The sequence below is a fragment of the Miniopterus schreibersii genome, assembly GCF_964146895.1.
Source record: "Miniopterus schreibersii genome assembly, chromosome: 14".
In the NCBI taxonomy this organism is placed as follows: domain Eukaryota; kingdom Metazoa; phylum Chordata; class Mammalia; order Chiroptera; family Miniopteridae; genus Miniopterus; species Miniopterus schreibersii.
This window is the reverse complement of record NC_138114.1, coordinates 40,649,310-40,665,075: the sequence shown is the minus strand read 5'-3', so window position 1 is coordinate 40,665,075 and position 15,766 is coordinate 40,649,310. Positions and strand designations below refer to the sequence as shown.

Here is a 15,766-nt window from a genome sequence, read left to right as displayed (position 1 = left end):
CGGCGGCCTCTGCGGGCCCGTGCGCCCTCCCACCTGGCACCCTGGCAGCCCTGTCCCCGGCACCGCTCCCCGTCGCTCGGGGTGGTGCCCCGGCTCGGTGGGGCTACACAGCCCACCCCACGCTAGCCGGTTTGGCTCTACCGAAGCATTCTTGCTGGAGCTTGGTTTCAGCCACGTGGGGAGGGGCGTGTCCCGGTTGCTGAGGAGTGCCTCCGATTGGTCAGGGGGCGGGGCTCTTGGCGGCACGCCTGCCGAACCCCACCCCCGAAGGCGGGACCTGAAGATTCACAGCTGGAAAGGGTGGAGCCCGGGAAGCGCAGCTGGAAGGGGGCGGGGCCCTACGAGCGAACCTCACCGCTGCGGGCTGGGGGCGCCCTGGGCTGCCATAAAGTGAATGGGCGCCGGTGGGGGGTGGCAGTTTGCGGCGAGGCTCCCTCGCTCCCTCAGCTCCGCAGTCCCCGGGAGTGCCCGAGCAGAGCGGCCGCCCGGGCGCAGGGGGGCAGCCCCCACCCCGGCCGGGTGCCCTGCCCCTGGCCCCTGCCTGCCCTCCAGACTGCGGCCGCCGCCGCTGCCGGGAGCCTGCCTGCTGCGGAACTCACCGTGAGTGCTTGACCACGCGGAGGACAGGGGCTCAGGGGGCCAAGGGGCCATGGCTGGACTTTGGGATTCCTAAAAGGGGACTTGGCTGAGCTGAACTGGGGAACGGTACCTGGGGAGCCGGTCGAAACTGGGAGGGCGGACTGCAGGACTTAGGGAAAGGGAAATTTAGAGTGAGAACTCGGAGGACAGAAAAGGGGGATCCGGAGGTGAACCGGAGGCATGAAGCCAGGACAGGGGCTCTGCGAAGCGGGGAGAAGAGTCAGGAAACCATTACCAGAAAGCACCCTGGAATCCGAGGGCGCGGGGCAGGCAGCCCGGGAGCGAAAGGGACTGCCGAGGCCCTGGCCGGCGGGGGGAGCTGGCAGCGGCCGCCCAGTATAGGGGCAGTTGGCGGCTCCTGATGCCCCTCGGCTGGGGCTCAGGTCAGACTCCAGGGGCTGGGAGCAGGGGTGCGTCTAGTCGCACACGCTTCTCCTTTCAGCTGCTTCGCAGTTGCGACAGGAGCCTTGTAGTGAGAGGTTGGCGCGACCGGGTCAGATGGCCGCTGTGCGGGCGTCAGGGCAGCGGCTGGGCAGCCGGAGTCACAGGCAGTGGATCCGATCCGGCTCGGGGTGTCAGGGTCTGCATGGGTCCGGGCCTGGGGCCGCCACCAAAGCGGACGGAATGTCCGCAGCGCGCGGGGCTGAGAGCGGACAGAATGTCCGGGGCAGAGAGGTGGGTCTCTCTGGAGCAGGCGCTGTGTCTGGCAGCAGTGGACAGAATGTCCCTGGCCGAGTGGCACGTCCATTTACCCGGCAGCGCCTGCCCAGCTGCTGCGTGTGCAGTGGGGTTCGCTGTGGTGGGTCGCCTCAAATCCCTCTTTGCAAACTTGTTTCTGCTCCTAGGGGCTGTGGGGCTCAGGAGCAGGGAGTGAGAGTAAAGCCTGCGGCCAGGCCTTGGGGCGGAGTGGTGGTGGGACAGATTACCTCTCCAACTCAAGCCAGATCCAAGCATCGCCTGGGCCTCCAGAATCCAAATCTGAGCAGAGAAATCCAACGGTGGGACTGCTAGTGGGAATCAAGACCAGAAAAAGGTGTGAACCACAAAGGGCAATGGGAGAGCAAGGAGGAGCTCAGCACAAGCCCCTGCCAACCCCAGTTCCCTCACAAACTCAGAGGCAACCCCTAATTCCAATACAGCAGATCAGACACCCCCAAACTTCTTGCCTCGGTGTCAGCAGGCTAAAGGTGCCTTCTCTGTAGGGAGCAGGAGCCCAGGCCTGAAGAGAAAACTGCAGCCCTTTAGCAAAGTAAACCCTGTGGTCTTTTTCCCCTTTTTGCCCCCTCAGTCCCACCAATCTCAAAAACACCCTGATGGCTAAGAGGGGATAGGAAGGAGACACACGGAATCCAGACTCTTAGGTCCAGCATGAAACCTATATAGCCCCCAACTCTGGTTAGGAAGGAGGTCTCAGCCCTACCCAACAGCCCTGTGTACTTTCCCTTTAGGGGGAGGGCCCTGATTCTTTGGACTCCTGCAATAACTACCCACCCTGACCCCAACTCTTTAACTAGACAGACCCCAGTTAGGCTGAAGAGAACAGAGTAGAGAGAACTCTCCCAGTCTATGTTCGTGAGCAAAACAGCCAGGCTGGAGACTGAATTTTCACGGGGGCAAGTGCAAGGTGATGTGTTCAGCAATGACTAAATAATCTAAACAAGTGGGTCTGAACCTTCCTCAGCCTCCACCCAGGAGCGACATACAATACATGTCCCCCTCACTCCCACCTCCATTCCTCGATTTTCAAGTTTGCGTATTACGAGCTTGGGCATTGTTTCTCTACATTTTTTGTTCCTTGCCCCCCTTTGATTAATATAGAGTCAAACCCCAATACCCTCACCACATTCTGATACCCTTTTCAGGGGCTTGAGCTCCCATCACCTTTGAAAATCACTGAAATTATGGGATTATGGGTGATGAAGTGGTCTGAGTCAGGAAAGGAATAGGGAAGGCGTTACAGATGGTTCCCTGAAGATCTTAGCCCAAAGTTATGCTTTTGCCAAAAATCCAAAAAGCAACAGCATTATAACAAAGATGACTGGACACAAAAGGCAGAACCTTCTCCCATCCTTGCATAAAACCATGTAGCTGAGTGCATGCCCGAGTCACTGGCTCTTAGGGGGCATGTCATGGGCCTAGAGAAGTGTCAGAGAATAGTTCGCAGAATAGGGAGCTAGTGGCTGCCGGGGAGAGCAAACTTCAAAGTTTAGAAAGTTTGGAAAGTGAGATAGGGTGAAAAATCCACAAAATAATGAAAGGCATCGATAAACAGAAGACTTGTTTGCTCCCCAAATCCTGAAACGGGAGATGAGGGGGTCTCTTAGAACTGGAGTGACGCAAGCACAGGATGAAGGGGGAAATGTTCCTTGGCACATAGTGGGCAGCCCACTTCCAGAGCTCATTTCCAAAGAGGTGGTAGAGGCAGGAAGTAGAAATGAAATTCTTCGGGGCTTGGGAGGATCAGTGCATGTCAGAGCCACAAATGGCTGCCGGGGTGGAGGGGGCAAGGAATGAAAAGACCTCAGTCCCTGGTCTTCAATCTCTGCCGTATAACCTTGGACAAATTTGTCTTCTTAGAGGTGAAATGGGGATGGTCATTACTGCCACTCACAGTGGTTGTAAGAGTTAAATGAAATCATATGTATGAAAGCCCTTTGCAAATGGAAAAGCACCACAAAAACGAGAAGCATCACTGCCATTATTATGGCCAGACTGTAGAATCTTTGCTTGGAGGGGTGGGGTCTCAAGTCTTAGATCAGCCAGAATGCATCCCTGATCCAGCCCCAGGAAGATTCTCAATGACAGATGAAACACCTTCTCTCAGGCTTCAGATACCAGCCATTGCCCCTGCTCCTCTCCGAGGAGAGTTCAAAGGAGCTCCCCAAATGCTTAACTCCTCTACCAGGCCAAATATGATGTGTCTGCTGTTTAAGGATGTGAATATGGACCCAAGACCCAGGTCCAGGAAGGGATAGCAGGGGAGGCAGACCAAAGCTGAGCTGGCTTGGGAATGAGACAGAAGGAGCCACCCAAATCTTTTCTTCTCCATTCACTCCTAATGATGATTTTCAGAGTGGGGGGGGGATGGCAATTAACCCAAAGGATCCATTAGGTCCTGAGCTTTGGGATTATCTAGAATGTCTAGCCCATGGTTACCAACAGGGACCCATGATAAGAGTGATGGGGAGAGAAAGGAAAAGATAGGTGATGGGATGAGAAAGAACTGCTTTCAAAGAGCCCCTTTCCTGTCTCTCCCCTGCCCAACCTATTCTGCTCACCCATGCCAAATAAAGGTCCCAAAGATGCTGCTTTTATGTCACTCTCCTGCCTATAAGCCTCCAGTGACTCCCACTGCTTGGAGCAGTGCTTCTCTTTAAGGGGCTGGGGTGGGAGAGGGTAGGACAGAAGTGGGAGGAGCATGACGCTGGAGGCTAAACATGGCCCATCTATCTTCTTGGTGTGATAATGTCACTTGGAGATGTGGAGAGAAAACTTTATTTTTATATTAAAATAAACATAATAACTTTATGGATTAGAATGCAAATTTGCTTTAAATTTTTAAAATTTGTCTTTATTGATTTCAGAGAGAGGAAGGGAGAGGGAGAGAGGAAGATAGAAACATCAATGATGAGAGAATCACTGATTGACTGCCTCCTGCACGCCCCCTGCTGGGGATCGAGCCCGAAACCCCGGCATGTGCTCTCACCAGGAATCGAACCATGAGCTCCTGGATCATAGGTCGATGCTCAACCACTGAGCCATGCCAGCCAGGCAGTTTGCTTTTATGTTTAACATAAGGCTGGAGAGCTCAAAGAAATTTCATACTGGTGGCAGCTGTTTTAGGTTGTTCCCCTAGTTTCCCAGGGTGATATTTTCTCTTACTAGTCTTAGTGGGTTTTTAAATGGAAAATCTGGAGATGCTCTAGCCTAGATTGTATCAAACCTGAACCACCCCACCTCATTGGAGACCCCCCCAAGCCTGACCCATCTTTCTCTGATAATCTCTAATTGTCCACACTGAGACCCTGGCCAAATTAGGCTTCCAGTTGCCCTCTGAACCTGCCAGCTCATTCCCAATCCTGCTCTATTATTTAAAAGTCTCTGCCCCTTCTCTGCCTCCCCAATTCCCAGCTATGTGCTATAGTCTCTGAGCCTGAAAACATACACCTTACATGGGCTTCCATTTCTCTCTCTCCCATAATCTGAGAATCAGCCTATCATCTCATCCTGTGCTCTGTTTGTCTCCCTAGACTGCAGGCTCCTACAAGTTAGGGTCTTTGCCTTACCAGTCCTGGGGATCTGTCTTAGCACCTAACACTTGCTGAAGGAAGAAGGAAGGAAGGGAGGGAAGAGTGTGGGGATTCATTTCTCTGATCCCCGATTTACCCCTTAATAAATTAAGTACATCAAATTATTGCTGCCTCCACTTGAGTCTTAGGGTTTCCTCCTGGGGCTGTTGAGCCTTGTCTACAGCTGTCTTCACTCATTCCCATTTGTCACTGCAGTTCAGCAGACCAGACAGTTTGGGTGCTCAGCATTGCTAATGAATGTGAGGCTGTGTTCACTTAAGGGCCTCACTTCAGTTTCAGGTTTAGAAGATGGTGTAGGGCCTTGGTTTACACCTGTTCACCAACTTGCTGCTGGCCCAGCCACAGCATCACAACTCCACCCCCTCTTACTGTCCTCTTCATTTGGTCCCCACAGGAGAAAGTTCTCCTATTTAAGTTCTGGGGTATGTTTCCTGCCTTTGGCATCATTGTTGCAACTTCTTTGGGGCTTTCTGGCTGTGGCCCTGGTTTACCCCTGTGGCTTCAGGGCAAGAGTGGGTCCATGGCAGCTGTCCTCGTACCATGAACTTGTGTCCCTTGGATAAACCATGGCCTCCCTACTATGGCCTCTCTGGCCTGTAATAGTCTCTGCCCTCCACCTTAATATATCTTGGGTATTTTGTTCTTGCTGCAGTCTATGGCAGCTTCCTGTAATTCCAGCCTGTGCTTCAGAATCAGAGCACGCCTGTCGGCCCTCCCTTTTCCTTAGGGCTAGGATTGCCACCCTGACACCAGTGGGGCCTGGGTCATGCATCCCCTTCAAGGGGTATCAGAAAGGCTGGAGGTGGGCCAGGCAGCCCCTCCCAAAGCTGGACTCAGCACCACTGTTATTTCTTGGCTCTCTTTGGCCCTGCCTGGCATTTCCTACCAGCATCAACCAAACCTGTGGCTCCCAGACCTACTGCTTGTCCCTGACTTCAGTCTCAATTTCGCAGCTTCCGGACTTTCAGCAGTTTGGGGAGTTTAACCCTCAGCAAGCTTGTCTTCAGCTCAGACAACCCCTTGGCACCCCGAGCCTCTGCCTGACCAGCCCAGCAGGGCACAAGAGGCAGATGCCTCCCCCTCTATTTTTCTGTTGCCTGCCTGCCTTAGTGTTCTTTCCAGTTTCCCAATCAGGTTCCTTCTCAGCCTCACCCCCTCTACCTTATATTACTAACCCAGCCAGGAGCCTGAGGCTTCATTCTTTCCTTTACCAGTCCCTGGTCCCCAAAGTGACCCCCAGCTTGGGTTACTGTACCCATTTTGCTGTTACCTTACTGACTAGACTCTCCTTTATGTTCAGGACAGTGCTTACAACACACATTTGCATCCCCCCCTAAAATGCAGCACACCCACCTCCGTATTCACTGGAGAAAGTCTTCCCCGGGATGCACAGGGTCTAGGGAGGCGAGCCACTCAAGCGAGAGCACAGGCGAGGATGGACTCTTACTTGCCACTCTATCCTTGGTGCCTCACTCAGTGTCCAGCTCACAGAAGGTGCCAAATGAACATCTCTTCAACGAATGAGAAAAAAATACACTTGGATAGAGTTTTTACATGGTATGTTTTATTTTAACCTTATAACAATACTGGAGGGAGGGAGGGAGGGATTATGATTTCCCTTTTAGAGATGAAAAATAGGCTCAGAGAGATGAAGTAATCTGCCAAGAACTAATAGCTAGTAAGTTGGGGAGCCAGGACATGGACCAAGATCTTTTAACTCCAGACCTAATTTCTTTGGGCTCTACCAGATTACTTCCCTAAAAGGGGCCTGGGGAGTTTCTGCCCTCCACCCCCACCTGTCCCTCTTCCTCCAGCATTCTCCTGCCATCTCCGCACTCAGCCAAACAGGCTCTCCCCAGCAGCACTGAGTGTACACCACTCCCCTGGCCCCTTTGGTCCCCTCCTCCCCCACAGAGTTCTTAGTTCCTGGGGCTGAGAGCTGAGGTTCAGAGGGGCCAGGAAGAGGAGGGGGGAGGGTAATGGCTAGCTCCAAAACAGCCAAGGCAGCTGTCCCTGTCACAGAGAGAGGAGACTGTGTGACAGTGTGTGTCTGTCTCCTTGAATGTGGGAGCACATGTGTGGGAGAGTGTGTGTTTGTATGCCTCTAGTTCCAAGTCCAAGTGCTTATTTTGTCTGAGTGGGGGGCCTCTGTGTGTCTGCATGTGTGTCTGTCTGTCTCTAGGAACATACAGCCTGAACTCTGCTTTCTCAGCTTCATCTTTTACTCTGGCCCTTATCTCTCCTCACCCTGCCTCCCCTCTGCTGAAATAAAGGGTGAAACCAAGACACAGGTATGGAATGCTGGGGGAAGGGGAGTTTGGAAAATTAGAAGTCTGGAGCCAAAGCAGACTGGAAGGATAAATGGCAATGGTGGGATTTAGCTTCCCCTACAGGCAAACCCAAATATCTCTTTTCCCAATTTGTTGCTCCTGTGGCCTCTGGAAAAACCAGGGACATGGTTTGCATTTTGAGGGCATCTTTTAAAATATATATTTGTTTTATTTTTTATTAAATTTATTGGGGTAACATTGGTTAATAATATAAATTTCAGGTGTACAACTTTACAGTACAACATCTGTATATTCTATCGTGTGCTCACCACCAAAAGTCTAGTCTCTTCTGTCACCATGTATTCATCCCCCCTTTACCTTCTTCATCCTCTTGGGTATAAAGTAAAAGGAGACCTCAGAGCAACCCTTTTTCCAGCTCTCAGTTCTATGCCTTCCCAGCTATTTGGGAAGAACTGCTAGTCAAGGCTGCCACAGGTCCCTCCCAAGGGCATCTCCTTTCCACCAGAGCACCGTTGAGCCAGCCCCAAGCCTCTGACTCCTGACCTCAGACCTGAAAGGGGAGAGGTAAAGCTGAGCACCCCCACTCCTGGCCTGACTTCTCTCCTTCCTTCCCAGATTCCCTTTAACCCTAGGAAGAGGTCTAGTCTCCTCCGCCTGTGGAAGGAACAAGGATTGTTTCTTAACTCCTGCCTTGACCTCTGCCCTACCCCAGTCTTACTTGAGAGGTGGAGGCAGGGGGCAGCTGTCCTCTCTGAGCTGGTTGAAGGGGGCATTACCATGTGCAAATACAGGCCACTGCCCATCTGTGCCTCCCTGAGAAAGGCTCCTAATAAATTCAGAGCAGCCAAGTGACACACATCTCTATTTAGTCTAATCCACCACATTAATGCCACCTTGCACAGCTTGTGTTAAGTCCCTGTTAATGGGGAGGCAGATGGACCCCTCCCACCCAGCTCTCTGCACCCTTGTTCCTCTGTCCCTAGCCTCCTTTGGTTCTCCTCTGACTTAGAGGCATCCAGAGTCCTTGAGCCCCACTAGTGTCCCTTTCCTTCCTCCTACCAGAGGGGGCCTGGGAGAGCCAGCAGGAAAGAGAAACCAGCAGGGGAGACTTGAAGAGGGACCGAGGCAGGCTCCTGGGCAATGACAGGCAAAGTTTGAGAGAGGGAGTAAGTGTGGCAAAGGGGTTTTCAGAAGCTCATAATCTACTGCCTGGATGGGCCTGGTAGAGGCTGTGCATGAGAGTGGGACAATGACCGGTAGGATGCAAAGTGTGTCTGGGCAGGCACAGAAGCAGACAAAGCCAAATGCCTAGTGATTTTCAAACTGGCTTTTGATTCTGGGGCCCCTTTTTTCAAATGAAATCTTTCCAGAAAGCATAAACAAAACAGACGAAAGCAGGACTGCCCTAATTGAAGCAGATGAAATCAAGTCCAGGCTAGGGTTCTATCCTTGAGAGGAGCCCTGAGTTCCAGTCCCTGAGGGGGTAGGGCCCCAAAGAACACAATTGGAAAAAGGAAACAGAGAAAAAGCATTAGCGTAGGAGTCTCCCACACCTGGTAGACCTGGTTCAGATCCCAGTTCCACTACTTACAAGCTCTGTGGCCCTTAATCATTACTTCAAGTCTCAGTTTCTGCACCCAAAAAAGGTGATCATACTTAATATTGATGCATTCTTGTGAGGGAAGAAATTATGAGATAAAGGCACACAGTAAGTACTCATAATCGATAGCAGTGATCATCTTTATGGGAGAAATATCAGGCCTGGTTCAAAATCAAATTGTCCCAATGGAGAGTAACAGGGGTTCCAGCTGTGTCTTATGTGTGATTGGCTGAGGGGCATGTGTAAGTTTATGGGGCTATTGGGCATTCGTGTGAGAGGGAACTGAAGTTTTTGAGGATGTGGTATATGGCATGTGGGGTGCAATCATTGTAGTTTTCATTAATTCAATAAATATCTATTGAACACCAGCTGTGCAACTGGCACAGTTTTAGGTCCCCCGCAGTGAACAAAACAAAGTCTAGTGTGTATATCTGTGCATACAATTTTTGAGTAGACACCTTTTGCCCCCTGCTGCTGTTTCCCCATTCTATCCTATGGCACCCCACCCAGGGTGGCTAAGGAAGGGGACAGTGAACCTGTAGGGAAATACCCCTGGGAACCGGATAACCCCATTGACCTGCTCTGTGTTTTTTCTTCCCCCAGAGTCTTCTCTCCATGGAGTTCGGCCTGCTCAGCGAGGCGGAGGCCCGGAGCCCGGCTCTGTCGCTGTCCGACGCGGGCACTCCCCACCCCCCACTCCCAGAACACGGCTGCAAGGGCCAAGAACACAGCGGTGAGCGCGCCCCCTTCTGGGCGTAGGGGAGATAACAGCTCAATCCCTAATGGGCTTGGGGCCCGGGTGGGAGTGAGGGGCCGGTGAAGGAGGTAACCCAGCCCAGGAATCCCCGTGACCTGACCCAATCCCGCCCCAGACTCGGAGAAGGCCTCGGCTTCGCTGCCCGGCGGCTCCCCCGAAGACGGCTCGCTGAAGAAGAAGCAGCGGCGACAGCGCACGCACTTCACCAGCCAGCAGCTGCAAGAGCTGGAGGCCACCTTCCAGAGGAACCGCTACCCCGACATGAGCACTCGCGAAGAGATCGCCGTGTGGACCAACCTCACTGAGGCCCGCGTGCGGGTATGGGGCTCCCCGATCTGTAACCCCACCCGGGTCTTCCTCGCGGGCCGCTTAGCGAGTAGCTTAGAAACCTGCCGCCTGTGGTTCTGCCCTGCTTGCCCCATCCTGGGGCCCGACACCCGACGTCCCAAGGCACCGATCCCCTTCGCCACACGGCCTTCTTTCCATTAACCTCCAATCTTCCTCCGCCCTGTCACTCCACACCGCGCGCTTCTTCTCCCCTGGGACTATTGCATGTTCTACTCGTCACCCCTCCTTGACCCCAAACTACTCCCCCCCTCCCCCCCGCGTCCCCCTTGACGCAGTTCTGCGGCCCGTAGCTTCTGTTCTCAGCTCCCTCACTCCGCGTGCTCCTCCACGACCCCGATTGCGATCTCCAGCCATCTCGCCTCGTGTACCCTCCGAACGGCCCCCCCCCCCGGGTGGCCCACCCACCAGCCGCGCCCACCGGGTCCGGGACCCCCTGGGCTCCCAGCCCTGACGGCCTGTGCTCCCGCCCCGCCAGGTGTGGTTCAAGAACCGACGCGCCAAGTGGCGGAAGCGCGAGCGCAGCCAGCAGGCGGAGCTGTGCAAGGGCGGCTTCGCCGCGCCGCTCGGCGGGCTGGTGCCGCCCTACGAAGAGGTGTACCCCGGCTACTCCTACGGCAACTGGCCGCCCAAAGCGCTCGGCCCGCCGCTCGCCGCCAAGACCTTCCCGTTCGCCTTCAACTCGGTCAACGTGGGGCCCCTGGCTTCGCAGCCCGTCTTCTCGCCACCCAGCTCCATTGCCGCCTCCATGGTGCCCTCGGCCACCGCAGCCCCGGGCACCGTGCCAGGGCCCGGGGCCCTGCAAGGCCTGGGCGGGGGGCCCCCCGGGCTGGCTCCCGCCGCAGTGTCCTCCGGGGCAGTGTCCTGCCCTTACGCCTCGGCCGCCGCAGCTGCTGCTGCAGCCGCCTCCTCCCCCTACGTATACCGGGACCCGTGTAACTCGAGCCTGGCCAGCTTGAGGCTCAAGGCCAAACAGCACGCTTCTTTCAGCTATCCCACCGTACCCGGGCCGCCCCCGGCGGCCAACCTCAGTCCGTGTCAGTACGCCGTGGAGCGGCCCGTATGAGTGGCCCGGCCCGTCCACCATCCCCGAGGACGGGGTCGATAATTCACAGCCTCCCCGGACTGGGGCCGTCTTGACTGGCTCGATTTCGCCCCGGGGTCTGAGAGGGACGCTGGGGCAGCTGGGGGGAGGGAGGCGGCCGGCTCGGGACAGAGCCTTCCAACTTCTAACTCCCCACCTGAGGGGTGGACTGGGCCCTATGCACAGTCCGCGCCCCTGGGACTAAGGCCAGGAACAGGGACCAGTTCCCCGGGGCCAACTCGCCCTTGGCCCACCCCGCCTTCTCCAGACTCCTCCTCTCCCATTTATCATTTTCAAAGATAAATGAAATAAACGTGCGAGGACTGCCAAAGGCCTGATGATTCAGAGTTACGGTTGAGCCCTCTCCCCTCGTCCTCCTCCAGGTCTAAAGGAGAGCTGGATGTTCAGGAAAGAGGTGAAGGGTTCAAGCTTCGACGGCGTCAGGGTCCCTGAGCCGCTAGCACCAGGATGGGGGAAGCCGGGGGCTGCCTGGAGCGGAGCGGCGCGCGCCCGCCCGCCCGCGTGATTGCGCGGTTGGCTCGGGGCGGGCGTTGGCCAAAGCTGGTGCTGTGGCGCCATCTGGTGGCCGCATGGAGGATAACTGGAAGATCTGGTCTGTAACACCTGCAGGTGTCAATTCTGCAACTTAGGAAGCCTACAGCCTTAGATAAGTTACTCCGCCTTTCTGCACCCGTTTCTCACTGTTCCAATGACGGGCGTGGGCCTCTAACAGCAATAAAATTCTGGTCTGTAACAGACATTTATTAAGTGCCTACCAGACCTAGGCTTCTTATTGAGTGTCTGCGTGTGTGCCTCTCATCCTTCCACAGATCCTCTTAGATGTCTCACCTACAGATCATCCCACTGTCGGCAGCCATCTCCCATCCCAGCTGACCCCTTCTTCCCCAGAATTCCCAAAATCCAAAAGTCTTGTTGAAGTATTTAATTAAAAAATAGAGCATGAAGAGAAAGGTTTCTATATAGAAATATAAATAACTTGGCTCTGGGGATCCTCCTCAGTCCCAGCCCCATTCCAGGGCCTGCTTGCCTTCACATTAAAAACAGAAACATCAAAGTACCAGATCACATCCCCTTCCCAGGGTTGATGTTTCTTGTCTGTCATAACTTCCTGCCACCTTGGGGTACACATTCTGTGGGGAAACCATGCAGGGAAGGCATCCTAATCATTCTCCCAAACCTAAGCCAAGCCCCTCGGTGCCCTGGGGAGGAGAGAGCCTGGAGCTCCTTCTTTTTCTCCAACCCTTTACTCGCTCTTGGTCTTGGCTTTAACTTTGGGCACGATGTAGGCTTGGTAGAAGAAGTTGGCAAAGAGGATGAAATAGGTCAGATACACCACGAGGGACCAGAAGAACTGTTCCACTGTGGTGTCGCATCCCTGTTCCTGTCTCCAGATGTAAGCCAGGATGATGACAGTGGTTCCCATAAACATCTGCAGGATCTGCAGGCTGGTGATGAGCTTAGGGTACCACATGGGGGGCTTCACTTTGGCAGCCTTCAGAGTGTAGTAGGTGTACATGAGGGCATGCACTCCATAGTTCATGGTCATGAACCAGCCGCCTGCAGCCATCTTGTTCTTGTATCCAAAGCTTGTGAACACTAGCACTGTGCTGTGGTGGTACCAGTGCACAAAGATGAGTGGCTGCTTACGCAAGATGATGAAGACCGTGTCTCCTGGGAGATGGGAGTCATAGCTGGTATGCCACCCGGGGTTGGGACCACCCTCTGCACTGAATGTGGGGGCAGGGGGAGTTCTCAGGATAGGGAGGGGTCTTTGTGGCAGAGAATCTGGAGAGGGGCTTGGGTAAGAGGTGTTGTTAGGACCCAGGGGTGGGGAAGGGACTCTCCCTGTGATGGGTGAGGGGGTCCCTGAGGAAGGGTGCAATTGACTAGGTGCCAGAGGAACAAAACCTTGCCACTCACCAAGTTCAATGATCTTGCTGAGAAGAAAGAGGCAGGACCAGAATCTGACTACAGAGTTGCTGAAGAAGCTGGAGTAGCACACAGAGTGCTTTAGGCTATACCTTTGTATCAAGTTCCCCATAAGGCCCCATGTTCTCACTGCCCCCAGGATACTGAAATGAGACGGAGGAAAAGGGTATAAGATCATTCGCAGACACCAATCCACCCTTCCCCCTCAGCCTGGTCAGACCACAGTCCCAAGTTCTGTCACTTTCCCACCCTTCCAGGGGTCATGGCTTCTAAGATCCTGGAGTCAATCTGGTAAATCCAACCAGTAATCTAGAGGAGATGAGGGCTGGGAAAGGACCAGGGAATACTGAAGGATGGGACTGAAAGTTGAGTTAGGGAACAGAGTTCTTGGGATGGAGCCTATGAGGAGATGGGTGGCAGGTTGGGGGGCATCGATGGAGGAGGGAGTATGGGAAGGAGGGGCTAGGGAAGTTATTTGAGAGTCTTTGGGAGAGGGCGTTAGAGTCTGGAGAAATTTGTTGGAAGTACACAGACTCCATGAGCATAAGAGGACTCTTGAGAGAGCAGAAACTGCCAGTCTGGAGCCTGGGGAAGGAGAGGGGAAGCTGGGGAGGGGAGCTAGAGCTGAGAGAACTGAATAGGGAAAGCTAGGGGGCAACTTGGGGAATTGATGCAATTGAGGTTTCTAGAAAGCTTGTAGGGATAGAGTAAGGGTCTAGGGCATACAAGACAAGCGAGAAATATCTTACCTGAAGACTGCAAGGCAGAAGGACCAAAGGATGAGAGGCCTCTGCAGGTTGAAGGCCTTCCGTGCCTTCATGTACTTGTGCCCCGCAAAGATGAACAGCAGGTAGACCAGAGCTATGAGAAATGAGGCTGCCCTGGCAGGCAGAGGCAGAGGCAGAGGGGATGGGCTCGTGGGTGGGTGCTGGTTAGAGACATGCCCACTCATCTCTCCAAGTGCGTGCTCTGGGTTGGAGTTCCAGCTCTGCCACCTACTAGCTTTGTGACATTGGAAAAACTACTTCATTCTTGGAGCCTCAGTTTCCTTATTTATAAAAGGGGAATAATATTCCTCTCCTGACAGTGTTGATATATAAAGTGTCTAGATGGTGTGGCTCAGTTGGTTGGAGCTCTGTCCAGTACACCAGAAGGTGGCGAGTTCAAACCTGGTTAGGGCACATACCCAGGTTTTAGGTTCGATCCCCAGTCCAGGCACATACAGGAGACAACCAGTTTAATGTTTCTCTCTCACATGGATGTCTCCCTCTCTCTTTCTCTTTCTCAAATGAATAAAAACATATCCTCAGGTGAGGATTAAAAATATATAAAGTACATAGCACATTGCAAGGGCTGTCCAAGGTTTTTGTGATTATTGCTTTCTCCATGGGGCTGGAAGTGGGTGACAGGTGCTGGTCCATGCCTAGAAGCAACACAGGGCTGTGTTGTAAGAAGAATGTGGCAATAGCTTCCATCTATTTGGGTCATGGCAAATTGGCTGGAGCACAAAATCAGCCCACCAACACCTGGGAGGAGCCTTAGGGCAAGGCCAGAGAGCCTGGGGAAATCTTGAAGAGCTCCCTGACTTCACCTCCTCCACAGCGGGGACGATGGGACGCTTGGACAACAACGCGAAAACGAAGGGAGGCTGCACCTAGGCACCAGCCCCGTGTGCGGGCGCACATGGCTGCACACGCCACACAGGACAGGCTGTCTATCGGCTGGGACTAGGAGTCCAAATCAGCCCCACTCCTCAGAGGCCGGTTCTCACTACACCCTTTCCCCTTGGTTTCTGTCTCCTCTCAGATTCTTCACCCCATCCTCTTATTTCTGCCTCTGTTCCCCCCCCCCCCCCGCCCCGCCCCCCGCGTCTTTCTCTCTTCCAGCTCTAATCTCTTTGCGGTCCCACACCACCTGTACCTTCGACAACGGGAATGTGGAGCCAGGACAGGAGAGCCGGATACCTTTGCTCTTTAAGAAAATCATTGCGGGCAGTGTGTCCCCCATCCTCCTAATTGCAGTCATCAGGATCTGCCCCTGGCATGGCCCTTCCCCTTCCCCTTCCCCAGGTCTCACCAGTACTCCTCCAAAAAGGGCCTTATGTCCTGTAACAGCTCGAATCTGTAGGGCTGGAGCAGATTCTCTATTTCTGAGACATTCGTGACTGTGCCCATGTCGTCCTGCAGACGCCAAGGTCGGGAGCTTGGGGAGCTGGGCGAGAGGTTGGGGGACCGAGGATGGAGTGAACCGTGGAGCGGGACGGAAAGGACCCAGGACCCAAGGAGCTCCGCTGCAGGCCGAAGAGCGTCCGATTCAGGCACGTGCGGCGCGGCGCGGTGCGGCTCGGCCCCATTCCAAGGCGGCCGCCGCTGCGTATATAACGCGGGTTGCCCCCGGCGGGCCGGGCGCGGAGCCACCGCCTCCCCGCTGCCCCGTTACCCAATCTCCACCAAGACAGGCCCCTGTCCCGCCCCTGGGCGGGAGCACGCTCTCTGATTGGCCATCCCCCCACACACCCACACACCCAAAGGCGGGTCCCACACCCGCCGCCACGCCTTTCCCATCTTTTTCTCCCCCAGCATCTCCGCTCTCACTCACTCTCTTGGCTGAGCCCCTGTGTCCTTCCCAGGTGCCCGGGAGCACCAGTCTTTCCCTGGAACGCCAGCCTCAGCCTTTGCCTCAGTTTGTTTTAGTCCTGACCTACTTGACAGTGAGGGGAGAAGGGAGGCGTCCTCAGACAATGGTGCCCTGACCCAGAAATAAGGATGTCAGTGTCCCCACTTCCCTGGG

General features: G+C 54.5%; 2 protein-coding genes across 5 annotated transcripts; one reads left to right on the top strand and one right to left on the bottom strand.

Annotated features, from left to right (window-relative positions):
- Window positions 1-322: 322 nt before the first annotated feature.
- On the top strand, window positions 323-11,803 carry PITX3 (paired like homeodomain 3). 4 transcript variants are annotated; one of them, XM_081158407.1, is made up of 6 exons: window positions 323-600; window positions 1,485-1,672; window positions 6,427-6,506; window positions 9,444-9,573; window positions 9,713-9,915; window positions 10,421-11,793. In XM_081158407.1, exons 3-6 carry the CDS (start codon window positions 6,504-6,506, stop codon window positions 11,006-11,008), a joined length of 924 nt encoding a protein of 307 aa, XP_081014533.1. In that variant the 5' UTR covers window positions 323-600; window positions 1,485-1,672; window positions 6,427-6,503; the 3' UTR covers window positions 11,009-11,793. The 4 variants fall into 4 exon arrangements, with proteins under 4 accessions (XP_081014533.1, XP_081014532.1, XP_081014534.1 ...); XM_081158406.1 differs by lacking the exon at window positions 6,427-6,506 and having other exon boundaries at window positions 10,421-11,803; XM_081158408.1 differs by lacking the exon at window positions 1,485-1,672 and having other exon boundaries at window positions 325-600.
- Window positions 11,770-15,365, bottom strand: ELOVL3 (ELOVL fatty acid elongase 3). Its single transcript, XM_081158409.1, has 4 exons — window positions 15,053-15,365; window positions 13,726-13,857; window positions 12,968-13,119; window positions 11,770-12,718 (listed from the first exon to the last, which is right to left on the bottom strand). Exons 1-4 carry the CDS (start codon window positions 15,148-15,150, stop codon window positions 12,291-12,293), a joined length of 810 nt encoding a protein of 269 aa, XP_081014535.1. The 5' UTR covers window positions 15,151-15,365; the 3' UTR covers window positions 11,770-12,290.
- Window positions 15,366-15,766: the final 401 nt, after the last annotated feature.

Excerpts from the sequence above, each read along its gene's own strand:
- PITX3 (XM_081158407.1), top strand. Across the intron at positions 9,574-9,712 it reads CAAGGGCCAAGAACACAGCG|ACTCGGAGAAGGCCTCGGCT; the intron begins GTGAGCGCGCCC and ends ATCCCGCCCCAG. Across the intron at positions 9,916-10,420 it reads TCACTGAGGCCCGCGTGCGG|GTGTGGTTCAAGAACCGACG; the intron begins GTATGGGGCTCC and ends CCGCCCCGCCAG.
- ELOVL3 (XM_081158409.1), bottom strand. The coding sequence starts at position 15,150 with ATGGGCACAGTCACGAATGTCTCAGAAATAGAGAATCTGCTCCAGCCC. Across the intron at positions 13,858-15,052 it reads CCCTTTTTGGAGGAGTACTG|GGCAGCCTCATTTCTCATAG; the intron begins GTGAGACCTGGG and ends TCTGCCTGCCAG. Across the intron at positions 13,120-13,725 it reads TTCTGCCTTGCAGTCTTCAG|TATCCTGGGGGCAGTGAGAA; the intron begins GTAAGATATTTC and ends GTCTCATTTCAG.